The sequence below is a fragment of the Aythya ferina genome (genome assembly GCF_964211825.1).
Source record: "Aythya ferina genome assembly, chromosome: 1".
In the NCBI taxonomy this organism is placed as follows: domain Eukaryota; kingdom Metazoa; phylum Chordata; class Aves; order Anseriformes; family Anatidae; genus Aythya; species Aythya ferina.
Window position 1 is genome coordinate 206156287 of NC_140296.1, and position 17078 is coordinate 206173364.

General features: G+C 53.6%; 1 protein-coding gene across 1 annotated transcript in view; it reads right to left on the minus strand.

Moving 5' to 3' along the window:
• The window catches only part of AHCYL2 (adenosylhomocysteinase like 2), a 59819-nt gene that overhangs the window by 11116 nt on the left and 31625 nt on the right, over positions 1-17078 (minus strand). The window contains exons 2-7 of the mRNA XM_084504534.1: positions 12118-12226; positions 6708-6851; positions 5868-5968; positions 4973-5075; positions 3916-4010; positions 1159-1265 (exon numbers count right to left, since the gene is read on the minus strand). Coding sequence (XP_084360660.1) covers positions 1159-1265; positions 3916-4010; positions 4973-5075; positions 5868-5968; positions 6708-6851; positions 12118-12226 — 659 coding nt within the window. The remainder of the gene's footprint in view (positions 1-1158; positions 1266-3915; positions 4011-4972; positions 5076-5867; positions 5969-6707; positions 6852-12117; positions 12227-17078) is intronic.

The window sequence follows — 17078 nt, forward strand, 5'->3', positions numbered from 1 at the left end:
GGAGGAGGGAGCATCCTTCCTTCCAAAGGCGTTTTTATCCCTGCTTCCTATCCCTCCTGAAATGTCTCATGGCCAGGCAAGAGGCATTTCATGAAGATGTCAAACAGAAGGTGCTCTGAACTCTGCCTGCCTCAGGGCTGCTGATGTTACGACCTCCCTCTGATGTCCTCGAAAGGATGAAACTCCCAAATCCTGCTTCAGATAACGTGATGGGAACTCCTCTAATTCCTCAGCTTCTTCCAGCTCCGAGTAAAACAGAGGTGGCCACGGAAGGGTGATGTTCACGGCCACGTGCAGCCAGCCAAGAGCAGTGGGAGCGAGCAGAGCCAGCTGCACCTCCAGCAAACCCACTACAAATGGACTGAAATGCAAATGAACTGAAATGCAAATGAACTGAAATGCAAATGAACTATTGCTGCAAAGAGGGCTTGAAATTCACCCCCCTGCTCCGGACCCTGGGGAGGAGAACCAGCTGGGGCTGGTGGGAGGCGTTGTGCCCATGGCAGGGGCTGGAATTAGATGGGCTGTGAGGTCCCTTCCAACCCAAACCGTTCTGTGATTCTGTGTTTCCCCGATTCTGTGATTTCTACGCCCGGTTCTACACCCAGAAGCTCCCCCCGAGGCAGGGCACACGCTCTCTGCACGCACACATCATCAGAACTCAGCCTTGATCCCAGCACGAGAACACAAGGAACCATTTTTAACGCAGTTTTGCTCTTGCACACCTCTTTTACCCAAATCAGGAACGATTCCCAGCGCTAAAAACGTCTCCAGGTCCTTTTCTTGACCCCGCTGGCTACAAACCCAAATCGGTCGCTTCCTCGTTTCGGGTATTTCGTTTCCCTCTTTTGAGAGCTGCCTGCGCCTCTCTCCGAGCTCTCAGCCACTTCCAACAGCCGCAGCCGAGCCCCACTTAGGGCAAAAATAAAGCCAAAAGCAGAGCCTGCTGCTCTTCTCCTCGCTCCCCTCTTTTCTGTCACCCGTGGTAGGACCAACCCTGCTCGCAAGTCACCTCCCACGCTGAAGGAAAGCCACAGACCACATTTTCGGAGGCTTGACATTCAGCCTGTGGCACTGAGCAGCTTGGGTTGGTTTGTTCCCGGTGCCCCGAGGCTGTAGGGGCTTTGTCTGCTCGTCCCTGGGCTCCTGGCCCGTTACCTGTGCACGCCGGTCACGCTCTCCTCCACGATGCCCTTGATCTTCTTGAACATGTTGGGGTATTTCTTGTAAATCCAGTGCGTGAGGTCGCCTCCGTCATCCAGGATCTGCAAGGAAGGCAACCACAAAGTCACCGCCCCGAAGAGCCAGAAGGCTTGCTGACCCCAAAAAGGCACACGGGATAAATCGTGAGCCCAAATTGTTCCTCATCAAACCCAAGTTTTGGCATCAGACACTGTCCCGACAGCTCAGGTGGGACTGCTCTGTTTGATAACCCCGAGCAGGAGTGCTGCAGACCTTGGGGGTTATCAGGAGACCAGGGGAAACGCAAAAAGAAGCTGGGAGAGCTCCTTTTCCCCATTTCCAGGAGCAGAGAAGCCTTCAAACCACACGCAGCCATCAGATTTCCAGCGGGCCTGCTCACGGTGGAGGCAGGAGGGTGAAGTGGAGGCACTGATGCCAACTGACATGTGGTTGCACCGTGAAACAGCGCCTTCAAAATCACCAAATCACGGATTGTAGGGGCTGGAAGGGACCTCAAGAGATCCTCGGGTCCAAAGACCCCCATTTAGAGAAAAAAATAATACTGACCTGCGCTCAGACAACAGTTTTGGGTCGCTGTTCATTTTCTCAGGCTTCAAACCTCAGCCTCCGAGGTGCAAACCTGTTCTTCATCGGGTCCCCAGTGCCCTGAGCCACCCACCTCCTCCTCCTGACATGCTGAAGGGCAGGGGACAAAGCCAGAGGCTTCCTGCTCTAATAAAGGCATTGAAGATGAGGAAAGGAGCCCTGTGAAAACCTGCCTTGGTTAAAAAAAAAAAAACCTACACACGTGCTCTTCCCTGAGTCCTCTGCACCTCGGTGGCCTCTGGTGGCCCACGGGGTCCCCAGAAGAGCCATGGAAAGGTGGAAATTGGGAGGACCCCGACTCCAGAAGAAGCAGGGAGCAATCTCCTTGCTTCCCAGCCTTCGTCTCCCTAACGGAGCTGCAGGACCACGGCACCAGAAAGCACCAATTCTGTTCAATTTGGGGGAATTCCCAGATTTACCTCCCACCTAAAGGCTGGGAAACCGAGGCAGCCGAGCGCTGAGCGGGCTGAGAAGCTCCCCTGGGCCACGCAGGGCTGGGAATTCAGCAGCCCAGCCCCCAGGACGTCTTCATTTCATTAATCCCCATTTAAAAGGGAGCATAATCCTCTTTCTAAAACGCTCAGGGAATCGTGGGGGCCGGGGGTTTCTTCTGCACCTCCCTGCTTTCACCTTAATTTTCCCCAAGCACCTTTTTTTCTGGGAAAAAAAGCCCTTATTTGTTTGAGGGGTGAAGGATATTTTATTCCCCCGCCGTCCCCTTCCCAGCCTTGTCATCACAGCCATGGATTCCACGCAGCTGATCCCCCCCAAAAAACCAAGCTGATTAAAATTAGCCAGGATCAGCTGGACCACAGGGCTGAAAACAACGGAGAATTACGGCTGAAAGATGGCAGGGGTGCATGGTCGGGGGCAGCAGCCTGTTCCCAGCTCAGCTGATGCTGAGCCAAGCCCTCAGCCCTACAGATTTGATATTTTTCAGGGAAAAAAGGAAAAAAAAAAAGAGCCATTCCTGTTCAGACCGAGCATCAGAAAACTCAGAGGGTCTTTCTTTGGAGATGGTGTTGGGACTTTAGTTCTTCTCGTGGACCTTGCAGGAGCCCAAACATCAAATCTTGAGGTTTTTGGACTGGGAGACACGACGTGCCTCCTGAGAAGCTGCCAGCAGCTCTAGACCCAGGGCCCTGGGTGCCCCCCAGCAGTTGTTTTTTGTGCAGAAACGGGTCAGAAAACACCGAGTGCTGGAGACACGGTGCAGAGCCGAGAGCTCTGAGCAGATGCTAGGAAAGCAAGCGTGCCAGAAGCACATTGTGAAAGGTTTACACTGTCAGCTGCTGACGCTTCTGATGGGAAATTATCCCTCAAAAAAAAAAAAAAAAAAAGAAGAAAAAGGCAGTGCCACGTCTAGACTCCTAGCTTGGGGGTGGACTGATGTTCACGCTTCTTTTTCACGGTGGCAGCCCAGAAGTGAACAGCAGCAGACTGGGAGGGACAAAAACACCTCAAAGGAGCCAACAAACAAAGCAGGCACGTGCTTATCTCCCTCCTTTAATTACTGTTTGACTGAAGTAGATCACAAGCTACAGGGCTAAAAGCCTGTCGGGATGAAAGCAGCGACTTGGCTGCTGGAAATTATTCCGCTCACCTAGCTCAGGGTTCTCCGTTCTCCCCAGAAACGAGGGCAGGATGAACCAGGGATGTTTGTGTCCGTGCAGTAAGAGCAAGGTGCAGAAATCCCACAAATTCCAGTTTGGGTTTTAAAATAAAGACCTAGGTAAGGGAAAGCCCCTCAACCAAGGCTGTGAGTTTAACCAGACAGTGAAATGGATGCAGTGCCTCTCCACGACATCCTTACCTGCAGTCAGTTTCTACTGGCTGGATTCAATCATTTTGGTTTAAACCGTGGCAAACTACCCCGAAACCAAACTAAACGCCCCACAGCAAATGTATTTGTGCTTATTTAGGAAACAGTCCAATAAAACTTCACTGGGCAGCACCACCCATGCCTGCAGCTGCAGCAGCAGGTCTGATTGCACAGACCAGTTAATTGGAACGCCCTCTGGGGCTAATTGCTGCCTGAGCACCAGGCAGTCGGGTCTAAATTCAAGAGGCAATGTGGAGCAGCCCTGAGCCCTCCTGAGAGCCCTCCAGATCCGAGCCAGCTCTCACCATGTTGGGCTGCCAGCCCTCCACGTTGACGCAGCGATCGATGCACCACCAGAAGTCGTCCTCGGATTCTCCCTTCCAGGCGAAGACGGGGAAGCCTGCCACAGAGAGGGAGATGGGTGCTACCACCACGGCCTGAGCACATCCCAGGGAGCCAGGAGGCAGCTTTCCCCTTCCTAAAGGCTTAGGAAGTTATTCAAGCTCATTCTGGCCCATGAACGATTTCTGTTTGAGGAAGACCCGGTAAGAGGCAAGCTGCAGTTTGGCTTCCTCCGGGTCTCCTGGCTCCCACAGCCCTACCCAGGTGGAGCAGGATTTGAGCTGAGGCATCTCCCAGGGGAGCAGCAACGTCAGCTGCTTCTGCTTTGTGAATCGTGTCCCCAGAAAGTCCTCTCTCGCCCCTTTTAGCCAAAGTTGTGACTCGAATGTAAGAATTCCCTATCTTCGTAGAGCTGCAATCGAGCGTGGTTTCTCTTAGCAAAGTCACTTTTAGGCTCACGTAGCTCTGATGGCTGATATCGTGCATCATCATCATCATCATCACCTGTACTACCTCCTTTTGTACTCCAGAGACACTGGCTGAGGTGTTTGGACCAGTGGGAGAGATCGATTTTGTCTTGCTTATAGCTCCTTTCACTGCTTTAATAGGGGAAAAAAAGCAGATCTCTGTGATTAAAGCCATTTCTTCTCCAGATTGTTACAGTCTGCAGCCTGATATATCCCTTCTTTGCTCAGCTCTACAAGTTTCCCACTCCATCAGACTAATTCAAGCTGGCAGTTTACGCTGGTAAGCTTAGAAAACAGAAAAGTGCAGCACTCCTGGTGAACCATTACGGGCTGATGTGTGCAGCTTACCAGGAATTGCACTCACCGTGCTCTCACAGAGGGAGAGAAACACACTGGGGAGATTTCACTCTCCCCTGGTGTTATTCTAACGAGAAAACAATTTAAAAGAGGGAAAAAAAAAAACACTGTAAGAGAATGTAAATGAACTAAACATGATGGGAGAGTAAGAAACCTTTTTAAAACCAGAATGAACGAAGAGGGGGAGGCTCCCTACCGCTCTCGGCGAGGGCAGCAGCCACTTCGTTGAGAGTGGAGTAAATGTTGCACGCAGCCCATCGGCACTGGGCACCCAGAGCACCCAGGGTCTCCATCAGGACCTGGAATAAAATCAAAAAAAAATATCAGAAAGGCAAGGCAAACCGTAACGTGGCCTTGCACAAAGCCAAAGTGTCCACTTCCTTCTGACTTTTGCTTGGGAAGATTTCTGGAGGGTACCTGCAGCTGCTTTAAGCAGCACGGCAGCAGTTGGAGAGTTATACAGAAAGTGAATTTTGCAAATCTTTGTTCTACGATCAAAAACGAATGAAGCAAATCAGAACTTCAACGTGTATTGTTAGGTTTCTCTCCGCGAAGTCCCAAAGGCAGGCAGGAGAAAGCGCTCCTGTCCCGTTTGGAGGAGAAACCACGGGTCTTGAGTTGCAAAACTGCACTAATTACTAATTGTCATTTTGTCCTGCGTACATGATGAAGATAATTTGATTTTCTTAGTGATCATTACTCGCAGCAGAGCCTCATCGATTCCCGCATTGCACCGCCTTTAAGGACAGGCTCTGTTTATCCAGAAACAGCCACAAAATTGGCCGTTCTCACTCAGTGTAAGGCACTGCTCTGCTGACTCAGAGACCACACCTCCGTATTATCCTCCTGGGGTCTGTTTTAGAGGACAAAAAGGGAAGAATTCCTGCCTAAAAACCCTGCTGGCAGAGGGCTGTCTTTGCCCAGAACTAGGCAGAGGGAGGATCGGGCTGCAGGGCACGAATATTTCCTACTCTCTCAGCTGGAACAGGCAGTCACAGCACGTAGCAGCCCCCTGCTATGGCATTTAAATAGTCCCACCCTGAAACATCAGGGGGCTTAAAAAAGATCAGAGCTGATTGAGGGGATCTTACGGCCGTCTGTGCTGTGATGTGCGTGCAGCCCACGATCTTGGCCCCAGCCAGCGGCTTCTCTCCCTGAGCTCTCTTCCTCAAAGCCATCAGCGCAGGCATTTCTGAAAGGCAAAAAATGACAAGAGGTCCATCAACCCAAAGCACAGACGGGCGAGCACGTAAGAAACTGCCAGCAGCACTTCCAGCTCTCCAGATCTCCAGGAGATCTCTTGGAGATCTCTTCCAGATCTCCAGGGCCCTTACGAAGCTGTACGGCTGCGTCAGCTTCAAAAAGAGCAAAAGACTTGAACGGAGGAACCCAAAGCAGTGATGACACAGCTGAAAAGAATCCAACACCCTGTGAGGTTTTTCTTTTTGTTTTTTGTTTTTTGTTTTTTTTTTTTTTCCAGCTATTTAGGACGCAGGATAATCATATTTTCCAAAGTTCAACCTGCAAACGCCGAGCGAGGCCGGAGGAAAACCAGCTTCAGACAGAGGAGGACTCGGGACCCGCGGCCCCTCCAGCCATCTGAGAGCTGCACTGCCTCTGGGACAGACTTTTGGAGACGACCACGCTAAAACAAAGCCACCTGCTGGATAATTTAGACGATGGGTTTCATCTTTTCCACTGCTTTTAACAAAATACACTGGATTGTACAGTAGTCCTCCAAAAATCAGCGGGTAGGAGTGCCATGGTTATGCCCTGTAACTCCACAAAATCCCATAAAGGTTCTGTCCCTCAAACAGGAACGGTGTCAGGAAATAACCCAGCCTTGCAAGAGGAGGGTTTTTGGGAAGGAAAAGCTGCATGAGACAGCCCAAGAGAGCCAGGAGCCTTGTGGAAGTGCCCGTCCCCTTTACCTTGCTCAGCAATTTCGATCTCTCGGCGCCCGAACTCCGCCTGCTTGATGTTTTTCACGCAGAAATCGCTGCTGCCTTTGGAGTTCTTCTGCTGCTTGTCGCGGGGGGAGGTCTCGTCGTCCGAGCTGTCTGTGTAGGAGGCAGCTGGAGGAAGACAAGGAGGGAGGTCAGAGGCTGAAGATGCTCCCGAAAAACCACGGTACCTCCAGCGGGGGGGACCTGCTGCGCCCATCCATGGATGTGCTTCTCCATGGGGATGTCCCAGCTCCCTCCAGCCTCTCCTGGGATCCCCCCTTCTTTTTATAATGCCCATTTATTTCTCCCCACTCAGCCTTTACCTACAGTGACTTCCTTTTGCTCATCCACCTCTGCTTCAACACCACACCAGAGGTAATTACTCAAGCACTGCCTGAGCCCTCCACGTGCTCATCTGTGGGTTTTTCCAGCTCCTCTGCAGCCTCTCTTCCCCAAATTTTATCCCTTCCTGGCTCTAAGACAGCCACCATCCATGCCTATGAATGTTTGAAGTACTTCCCAAACCGCCCAGAGGTGTAATTTCAGGTGCCAGACCCTGCTGCGTTTTGGACAGCGGCACGGCAGAGGCTGCTCCCTAATTATCGGTCCGTCAGGGTGGCGTTCCCCGTCCCTGGAATCAAGTTTTTGCAGAAAAAGAAACCGTGAAATCCTCAGGACAATCCTTACCGAATCCAAAACCACCCAAAGTGGCCACACGGAGGTGGGCTCGTTGAATTTGATGAAAAGGAGGCAAAAGGGGCAGGGAGTCCAACATCAGCCTTCATCTGCCTGGAGATGAACTTGTGCTTTGAGCTTATCAGAGCCAGCCAAAGGGACTATTTGTGCCGTGTCACCCTCCGAATATCCCCCCCCGTGGAAGAGCAGACCTCTTGCACCTCCTAGGAGTGGCATCAGCAGTCAGAGCAACGCGTGAGGACCTGAAGCATCCCTCCTCTTCCATCCTGGACACAAAGCACCTGGAAAATGGGGCCCTCAGTCCTGCTGAGCTCCCCACTGCCACCTCTTCCTCCTCCTCCTCTTCCTCCTCCTCGTGGCAGGGGCTGCTCCTTGGGACCCAACTCAAGAGGCTCGTCCACACACAGGAGCTCATCCCCTGATCCTCACGAATCTGCCCTGAAGTTTTACTCGAGGTCTTTAAGTTAACAGCTCAGGGGGTGTTGTGGCACCGTTCGGCACGGGGCCAAACGAACAGGACCTGGCCCCAAAACGGTCTGTGTGTCCCCAGGGGACTGTCCCCAAGCCTCGTGCAAGAACCCACAGGGGAGCTTGTGCCACTGGTAGAACAAACTCCATCCGAGGAGTTCCTTTCTTGCAGAATCATTTCTTTTAGCTCCTTTTGGAGCTGAAACTCGTTGGAGCAGGCACACCATCCCCGTGTGCTTTCCGAGCCACTTTTAAAAAAAAGAGCTCCCCAAATGATCACGCACTGCTGGCAAACGATGTGCATTTCCCACTTTCCGTCCCAATTCCGTGCTTAAATTCTGCCAGAGGAACAGGGTGGCAGCAGGGTGAGAGCTTCTTGCATCGTGCCACAAGGAGAGCGCTGTGGCTGAGCCCATGGTCGTGCCATGCTCCTGAGCAGCCACGGCTTTATGGAAGCACCCAGACCTCTGGATACATATCTATAATGATAAAAACCACGTGAAGGTGTGCACTGCCAGCTCCTGGTGGCTTTGCTGGCGTCTGCAGGGCAGAAGATCCAAAGCAAGGCTTGAAACTCATCCACCAGCCCGGCCATGGGTTCGTCGTGCTGGCAGCACCCCGGAGCTGACCGTGCTCGGTCCATGGAGGGCAGAAAAAACCCCAAGGACCGCCAGGCACGAGCTTAGAGCTGCCACTGTCGGCGTGCCAGGCTCCCCAAGCCCTGCCTGGGTCTGATCTGCTTACCGGGAAGAATTACACATTGCTGGAATTTCTCTGCCTGCCCGCAGTGGGAAGCGAACGGGGGGCGAAACGAGCCCGCCCCGGTGATGGCCACAGGCTCCTCGAGCCGCCTGCGCACCCCACGGCAGCTGGAAGGGGCTGGAAGCTGGGATTTTTAACAAAAAAAAATGAGTTCTGTAATAGAACATCTTACATCGAGGGCTCCGTAAGGATTAATTAGTTCAAGGAGGATTGCTTCCTTGAAGACAGCTAATCTGTGCGGCGGGGGGGGGGCTTTAAAATCAGAGCTCGGCGTTTTGGGGCTGAAAGCAAGGTTTGTGCAAGCAAGTTTTGTGCAAGCAATTTTTATAAAGAAAGAGCTTGCCTAGATGGCAGCCAGATTTTCAGATGCAGGTGGGTCTTTACTGCTAAATACGTGTGATACAGGAGCATCGCTGTGATAATTAGACTAATTAGACTAATAATGTTGGTGCAGTGTGAGAGCACACGGGTACAGAGCAGTAAATATTGCCCTGGCTTTCCTGCCAAATGCACATGACAGAAAGGAAAGGATTCCTAGTGCCTGAAATCTGGAAGCACCCAAGGAACTGGTAGGATGGTCAAACTCCCAGATTTCACCCCAAATTACCCAGAAGTTGATTAATGGAAGCTTCCGAACTGGGGCTGGCACTCCAGAGAGCCAAGCAGCTTTTTAATCTAAATCGTATTATTTCAACGAGAACGCCGTGAGCATCTTGGGTGCTGTTATCCGGTGACAAAACACCCCGGGGGGAATAAAGGAGGCACCTCAGCCGGTGTCCTAAACCAGCAAAGATTGGGTCTGAGCCTAAATTCAGAGCTGAGAGGCAAGCTTTGTTTTTCTGCACAGCCTTTCTGAAGTTATGAAACAGCACGAGGGGGAAGTCCATCGCCTTTAATTAGAGGCATTACTGCCCTGATCTCATTTGGGTGCCCGCGGTGCGTAACGCGCGGCGCTGCGTGCGTCGCCGTTCCAGGCACGGGGGCTGCTGTTACCCAGCTGATCCCCAAATCTTCGTCCCAGCAGACGTAAATTCTTTGACTTTTGCAGAAAGGGGAAGAAGTTACGGGAACGTAGGGGATTTGCCACTGGGTTTGCGACTCCAAAGCTGCGCTCGTGAGCTCCCTGGCTTGCAATAGGTGCCGAGCAGCCCGTCCTTGGGCACACCGAGAACAGGAGAGCAGGAAATAATGCTCACGTTGTGTTACTTCTGAGCAGCAGCAGGGGAGAGGTCTTCATTTAATTAATTATTTCACGTGTGGCCTGGACTGGGCTCATCGGGCGTGCTGGCTGATAGCACATCAGCACACGCAGCACTTCTACCTGTTCCCAAAAGGCAAGGAAAACAATTAACTTCCCCGGTGGGAGAGATTGCACGCTCTAAATGAAGTGCTACGGAGCACAGCAGCTCATGGCAGGGGTAACAAGGGGCTGCCACTTCCAACCCCAAGACTCAGGCCAGCTCAACTCATCGGCGTTTCCGTGCTTCGCGCCCTGCAGCAGCCTCGTGATGCTGTTTTCTTCCCACGTGGCCACCACAGCAGGCACAGCTGCTTCAAACACTGAGCCCTCCAAACCTTCAGACCTCTTCTGCTCTCTCTGCTCCCCACATTTCTTGTTTCCAGCCCTTACCCATCCCTGGGGCACCCGCTTGGTGCTGCTGCTCGGAGAGAGACACGGGTGGGATTTTCCTGTCCATCCTGCAGCTGTCCTGGGAACAGAAATCTCCCCTCTCAGCTGCCAGCCTAGCAGCTTTCATTAGGAGGAAAATATAATGCTTTCACCTATTATCTAATTGCTGGTGCTGATGCTTTGAGCTGGAAGCGCTCGGTGCAAGGGGTGGAGGAGAATTCCCCGAAGGTGCTCCCCGTTCCTCCAGCTGCGAGTCGGGCGCAAGCGTGAAACATTAGCCAGGTTAATTAGCCTCTTAGTCGTTAAAAATGAGTCACGCCGAGTATACCCTGCTGATTAGACATCCAATGGGGTTGTAAAACCCGTACAAACATTATAGTGATTGCAGAGCCGTGTTAGGGCAGTCTAATCTTTAACACCAGTGCAAAGCAGAGGGGAAGGTGAAATTCCCCCCCGAGGGGGCTCCTCGGGGCAGCACGGAGAGGACCTGATCCACAAACTGGGAAAGGAGGTAAAAAGGAGAGTCCTGGTGTGTCTGGGGTGAGATCAGGGCCTCCAGGAGCTGCATCTCCTGGAGTTGAGCACTGGAGGTGAGTAGGAGCTCAACTGGAGTTGGGGGGGATGGAAAGAGGCTCACGCCTGCTCTGGTTCAACCTCGTGCCTTTGGCTGTCCTCCTGTGCCCAAAATCTTTCTGCAGCAGCCAGCCAGGAGGCTCAATGCCCCAACAGAGAGAATGAAAACGAGGGATTGTGCTGGAGCCTCCCCACGAACCCTCCTCGTTCCCCACGGCACAGAGCCAGAGCTCTGCAAGGGCCGAGAGCTCGTGCTGCCACGCCGGTGGGATGGTGATTTTTCACCAGAAAAGCCTGAAAATTGCAGAGGGACCAGGAGAGCACCACCTCCTTCTGCTGGTTTCAACTTACTTGTATCTTCACTCTTTGCAGGCCTGGTTGCTTCAGTATCTGCTGTGGTACGAGCCAGGGGCTGGGAGCAGGAGGGGATCAGAGGCAGTACAGCTCCCTGGGGGATGGGGAATTGGATCCCAATCCCTTCTGTAGTGGTCCTGATCCCTCCTGCAGCACTTTCAGGAGCTGCCCCGTTGCAGGCAGCAGGCAGCGTTCCCTCTAAAGCACCGAGGATCCCGGTGGCCCTGTCCTGAGAGCATCCCCAGCGAGCTCTCCCCGCTCCCAGACTCAGGGGGGAAGGTGGCACCGAATCTTCCCAGCACCCCGAGGCCACTCAGGGTGAATTATTTGCTGAAAAAATTGAGGCTGGAGCCTGCTTGTGAGGTGCAGGGCAGCCTCACCTCGCCTGCTCAGTCTCCAAGTCAAGTTTTAGTTGGCCTCCCCCCGGTGCTGCCCTCTGTCCTTTAAGGAAAAACACCGATTTCCAGCAATTTGTTTTCAGTTGTGCTGCCTTTTTGGCATCAGCTCTAAATACTGAATGCGAATGGGCGCACAACGAAGTTGGTCTGGTTTTCGGGGGGCTCCAACTCTTGCTGGGTTTAAGAAGCCTCCATAAACTGCTCCGGTAATTAATCTTCAGCAAAATATGCTCCAAAAAAAACAACTCGAGCACCTCTGAAGGAGAAAGCCCGACTTTGCCGTGCCAATTTCAAAGGAACACGAAGGGGGGGAGCAGAGCCGCACGTCCCTGCACAGGGAGACAAAACTCAGCCCAGACAAAGCGAGGTTCTGACTCGATTTTCTTAATTTTTGACTTTGGAAAAAAAGCAACAACCCCCTGCCCGTGCTTCCCCACCGACTACAAGGGGGGAGCTGGGGGTCGTGGGGCTGCTGCGGGCACCTCCTGTGATGCCAGGGGGAGGTGGCACCCACCTGAGCTGTAGCTGTCGGTGGACGACTGCGAGATGGAGCGGGACAGCGAGCGGCGGCCGATCTTCGTCGGGCGCTTGTTGAATTCCTGCTTTTGGTCGGCAAACTGGATCTGTGGAAAGAAAAAGGGCCGGGTAAGTCCGAGGGAAAAAGCCAAGGGGCCGAGACAAGAGGATGAGGAGCACCCCAAGCCTCGAGGTGGCACCTTCTTGGCTACGGGTGGCCTGCAACTGCGGGTGTCTGGGGGCAGAGGGCACGTTGCCTCGGCTGTGTTTAACCTCAGTGACACTTAAATCACCTCCTTTAGCCTTTCCATGTCCATACTGGAAGGTTTCCATCCCCATTACGCACAGACCAAGTACCAAAGCGCTCGCAGGGGCCATCCAGCACCTGCAGGACTGGCACCGACCCCGCTCGCCACCTCTCTTGTAGCGACGGGTCCAAGTTTGCTGTGCAAAATACAGGGGAGAAAACCAAAAACACCCCAAAAATGACCCCTCCAGATGCACTCTGCAACAAGAAGCATTTAGGAGTGGATATCTGGAGAAAGGTGCAGTGGGGAGGATGTGACCGAGAGCCTCCAGTGCCCCAAATGTGGAGCAGCATGGGCTGAGCGCGCACCCGGCGCCGCTGCCGATGCCACCAAGGAGCTGATGTGAGCGGCACCCGTGGGGACACAGCTGAGCCCCGGGGTGTCTGGGGACGTATTTTGTAAGCCAACCACGCTCCCCGGGGGCTTTGGGCTGGGCGAAATCGCAGCCGGAATTGGAAACGTGACTTCCAGCTGCAAAACCCCTTGGACTTCGCTCGGGGCAAAAGAAATGAGCCAGTCTGGTGTGACGGGATTAAATATTTACATCTCCAAAATGCTGAAAGCTATTCGTTGGGTCCTTTAGCCAAGCCCCGGGGTGTTTCGAGGAGTTGGTTTTGGTTGAAGAAGCCATCAGGCCCTAAGGAATGCGACCCCTGTCTGGGAACCCAAAGTCAAGCCCCGCAGTTGAAGCAGCGGCACTCTGCCCACGCACTGGGCTGTTACAGCCCCTGTGCCTCGCTTTTTGGGCCAGGAAACGAGGAAAAAGGGTGCTGGGGGTCTCCAATGGCTACTTCAGCCCCAGGAATCCAGGTCCAGCCAAAATCCATGCCCAAACTCATGCCGCAACCAAGGGCAGCACTGAGGATTAGTGCCCACGATCCCTGCGGGACAGGGCACACACATGCTGGTTTTCATCTTCCTTTTCTAACAAGTTGTTGGCCTGAAATAACGTTTTATTTCTTTCCTTAAAAAAAAAAAAATCCCTTGACAGCCAAACCACCTCATCAAAGCATCGGGTCATCGGCGCGGAACGGTGCTCCCGGCAAAGCGGGATACGCTCGAAACCTAACGGGGTGAAAAATCCCTATCACAGACCTCGGGAGCCCTGTTAATATTTTCCTTCCCCGCATCGTCTGCTCAAGGACATTCGATGCAACTGTTTCAAGCAGTGCAGTAAAACCTCCTGAAGCACTCGCATGGCCGGCAGGCAAAACCCCAAATCAGCCGTGCACCGAGCTGGGCGCAACCTCGGGCTTTGCATTACCCCTGTAAGCGTTCAAAGCCCGACAGGGGGATCTGCTGCTGGCTCCTGGGGGCATCTCCAGGACTGCTGCTCGCTGCCCCAACCCCTCACCGATGTCTTTTAACGTTTGTGTGCTGGGATTTGAGCCAGGACAGCCGTCGTACCCAGCGCTGGGCGTGCACGTGTGAGCGGCACCGAGCGCTGGCAGCGATGCGCCCCTAGGAGGTCCCCACATCACCACCCCATTCATTTTTGGGCTGCAATTTCAGGCTCAGTCCCCAGCAGGGAATGATGCACCCCAAACCTTGTTTAAATCTCTTCCGAGGGACCCCAAACCTTGTTTAAATCTCTTCTTGCAGGGCACGGTGCAACCAGCGCCGCGCCGCGTTGCCGCGCTCCCTTCCCAAGCATCAGGGACCGGGACACGCAGAGCGGCTCGGGTTCAGGTGGGACTTTCCCAGCCCCTAAAGACCTGCCCCCGATGGTAACAGCAGCCACACACAGGTTAATAATGCTCCAGAGGAGAGATTACAGAGCCTTGGAAAGCTGCAGCTTGGGTTCAGGCGGCCGACCCGCCGCGCGCGCACAAACACGGCGGCTTTCCGCCCGCTGCAATTTGAGCCCAGACACCCAGGATCCCAAGCCAGGAGGGAGAACGGCTTCTGCGGGTGCCCCACATCCAGGTGTGGGACATTTTGCTTCCACCCAGGCTTTTCTAGCCCTGAGGAGCATCCCCAGCACGACACGTGTGCCCCCGGAGCACGCGGGGCAGCTCCCCGGAGCCGAAGTTCTCCCGCAGCCAGCAAGGGGCACGGGCAGCTCCAGAAAGAGGTGATTTGGGGGAACAAGGGGGGAGAAAGCAACGAAACGGGGATACAGAGAGGAAAAGAAGAGGATTTTTTAACCAAGAAGACAGCCTTACGGTACCTAGAGCCTGCCCTCACCTGGGCTTTCATCCCCGGGTCCCCATTGACATTGCACTTCTTCTTGCTCAGCATGGCGCGGCCACCGCCTGCTCCGCTTCCAGCTCCGGGGGGAGGCAGAAGGAGGGAGGGAGGCGGCTTTCGGGGGTCCTTTAGGGAACCCCAAGACCTCAGGGGGCACTGCTCCCCTTGGGGAACCCCGAGACCTATGGGGTTCTGCTCCCTGCGTCCCGTCCCGGCTGCTGCCCTACGCACCGCGAGCACTTTTATCGTGGCCTGCCCGGTGCGTGCATAACAATAGCCCGTTTATGTAACCAGGCCATTGCCAGGCTTGTTATAATTAACTTGCTAATTAGGCTCCTTTTAACTCGGGTTCTCCCCCCCACACTTCCCGATTTTCCCCCCCGATTACGGGAGCAGGACCTCATTAGAACAAAATTAACTAATGGGTAACTAAACCAAGGGGGGTGGAATTACGGCCGCAGCCCGCCCGGCGTCGCCCTTGAGGGGTCGAGCAATGGTTTTGCCTCGTGGTTGGAGCCCCTGCCCAAATGTTTTGCCCCTGAAAATGCTCCCAAAACGATTTCTACGGAGAGCCTCAAGGGCTGTGCCAAAGATGGGGCATCGCCCATTGAGCTCGGCGACGAACCCAAGTGCCTGTAGCACTTTTTACTCTTTTTAAATGTTAAATGAAACCTTGAGATACTTAAACACCTACAAAACCCCTCCGTTTGTGCCGTGTGTGGGGTTTTGCACTGCAAGAGGAACACCCTTGTAAATTCTCTTTGCGTTTTAATTTTGCGAGCGCGGCGTTTTTGCAGCGCTGGTGTCTTCGATTTATTCTTATCCACGGATTTTTTGTTTTTTTAAGGAAGAAGGGGAGAAAAGCTTTCCCCAGGAAACTGGAAATGGGCACGCAGACACCGGCACTGGCACCCAAAAAGCACCTGGAAATGAGCTGCGACCCTCAGCTTTCGAGTTTGGGGCAGCTTCTCTTCTCCTAACCCACCTCCTCGCCGCGCTTGTGCTCCTTGATCACGTCAATCCGAGGGACTGGAGCCATGCAGTGCATCTCTTCACGCACCTGAAATGTTACTTCCGTGCCATTTCAAGGTATTTGGGCAAAAACGGGGTAGCTGGTGCTTTCTGGCACCACCAGGCAGTCCGAGATGGAGAACACCTCCTGCCCCAGCAGGAGACACGCGGGGCGCTCGCTCTTCTCGCCTCGTACCCCTGGCTGCTCCGACGGGTGCTGATTTCCCTTCTTTTGGCCCCATTTTCCTGCAGAGATGGGAAATTCAAGCTACAGCTGGCCCCTGGAGGCTTTTGTGGGTTCCCTGAATGTTTTTGTGGGATCCCCAACTGCTTTTTTGGGTTCCCCGACTGCTTTTGTGGGTACGCATTTATTCGGCGTCGCTGATAAATCCCTGGAGGATAACGAGGTTTTTAATTCCTGGCTAACACAAGAGGTGAGCTGTGGTAGGACCTCGGGGAGAGCGCTGAGACGAGAGCGGAACAGACAGCTTGAGATAACGACCTTAACGAGGATGAGCATTTGGCAGCTTAGGCTAATTGTTATTTAAGATGCAGTTGTTCATTGCCACCTCGTCCTGAGAAAACCACGGAAAAGGCAAACCAGTCGAGGACTGGGAACCTGCTGCAGGACTTCCCTCCGTGCCCCCTCTGCACAGCAGCTTCAAACCAGCCACCAAAGCATCCATCCGCACCGGCACCAAACCCGACAGCGTCGAGATTCCTGAGTCCTAGAGGAGGAAACCACAGAAAGTTACGGGGGGGGACCCGTGGTGAGGGCTCGGGGCTTGGTTCCAGAGCGGGATCCGCACTTCCCAAGGTGTGGAGGGCACCAAAACCCTGCTGGAGCAAGGAACAAAACCAGCGAGATGCGAGCAGAAACCCCGGGCACTACAACAAACGCTGACACCAAATGGCATCCTTCTGGAGCACCACATCCCAAAATAACCTGTGCAGACCCTCAGGGGACCCTCGAGGCTGCAGACCCGCAGTTTTTGCCTCCCAGGCACTGCCTGCTTTTTGGAGCGATGCCACTACGCGTCTCGCAGCTTTGGGAATTCTTTCTGTCATAAAAAATTTAAAAAAAAGCCTGTTTCTGCATTTTTTAGCATCTTTTCCGTCCCCACCTTGGCCACCGAGGTGAAGGTGAGCAGCACGCACGGCCCCAAGGGATCGGAGGAGCTCCGTCAGCAGCAGAACCAAATCAGGTTCACCAATCTTTACCAAATCGGGTTAAAAAACAAAGCGAAGTAGCCCAAAAGATGGTGGTAACCACACTGATCCTACACCCGATGAAATCCGGTGTGCCCTGGAAGATGCTGCAAAGCTTCTCCCACTCCTCCTGCCCGATGGCCCCAAACTTTAATAATTCTCTCTCAATATAACACACCCAGGGGATGGGGAGGTGTGTGGGGACCGTCCCCTGTCCCTTGGCTGCTCCAACGAGGCAGCT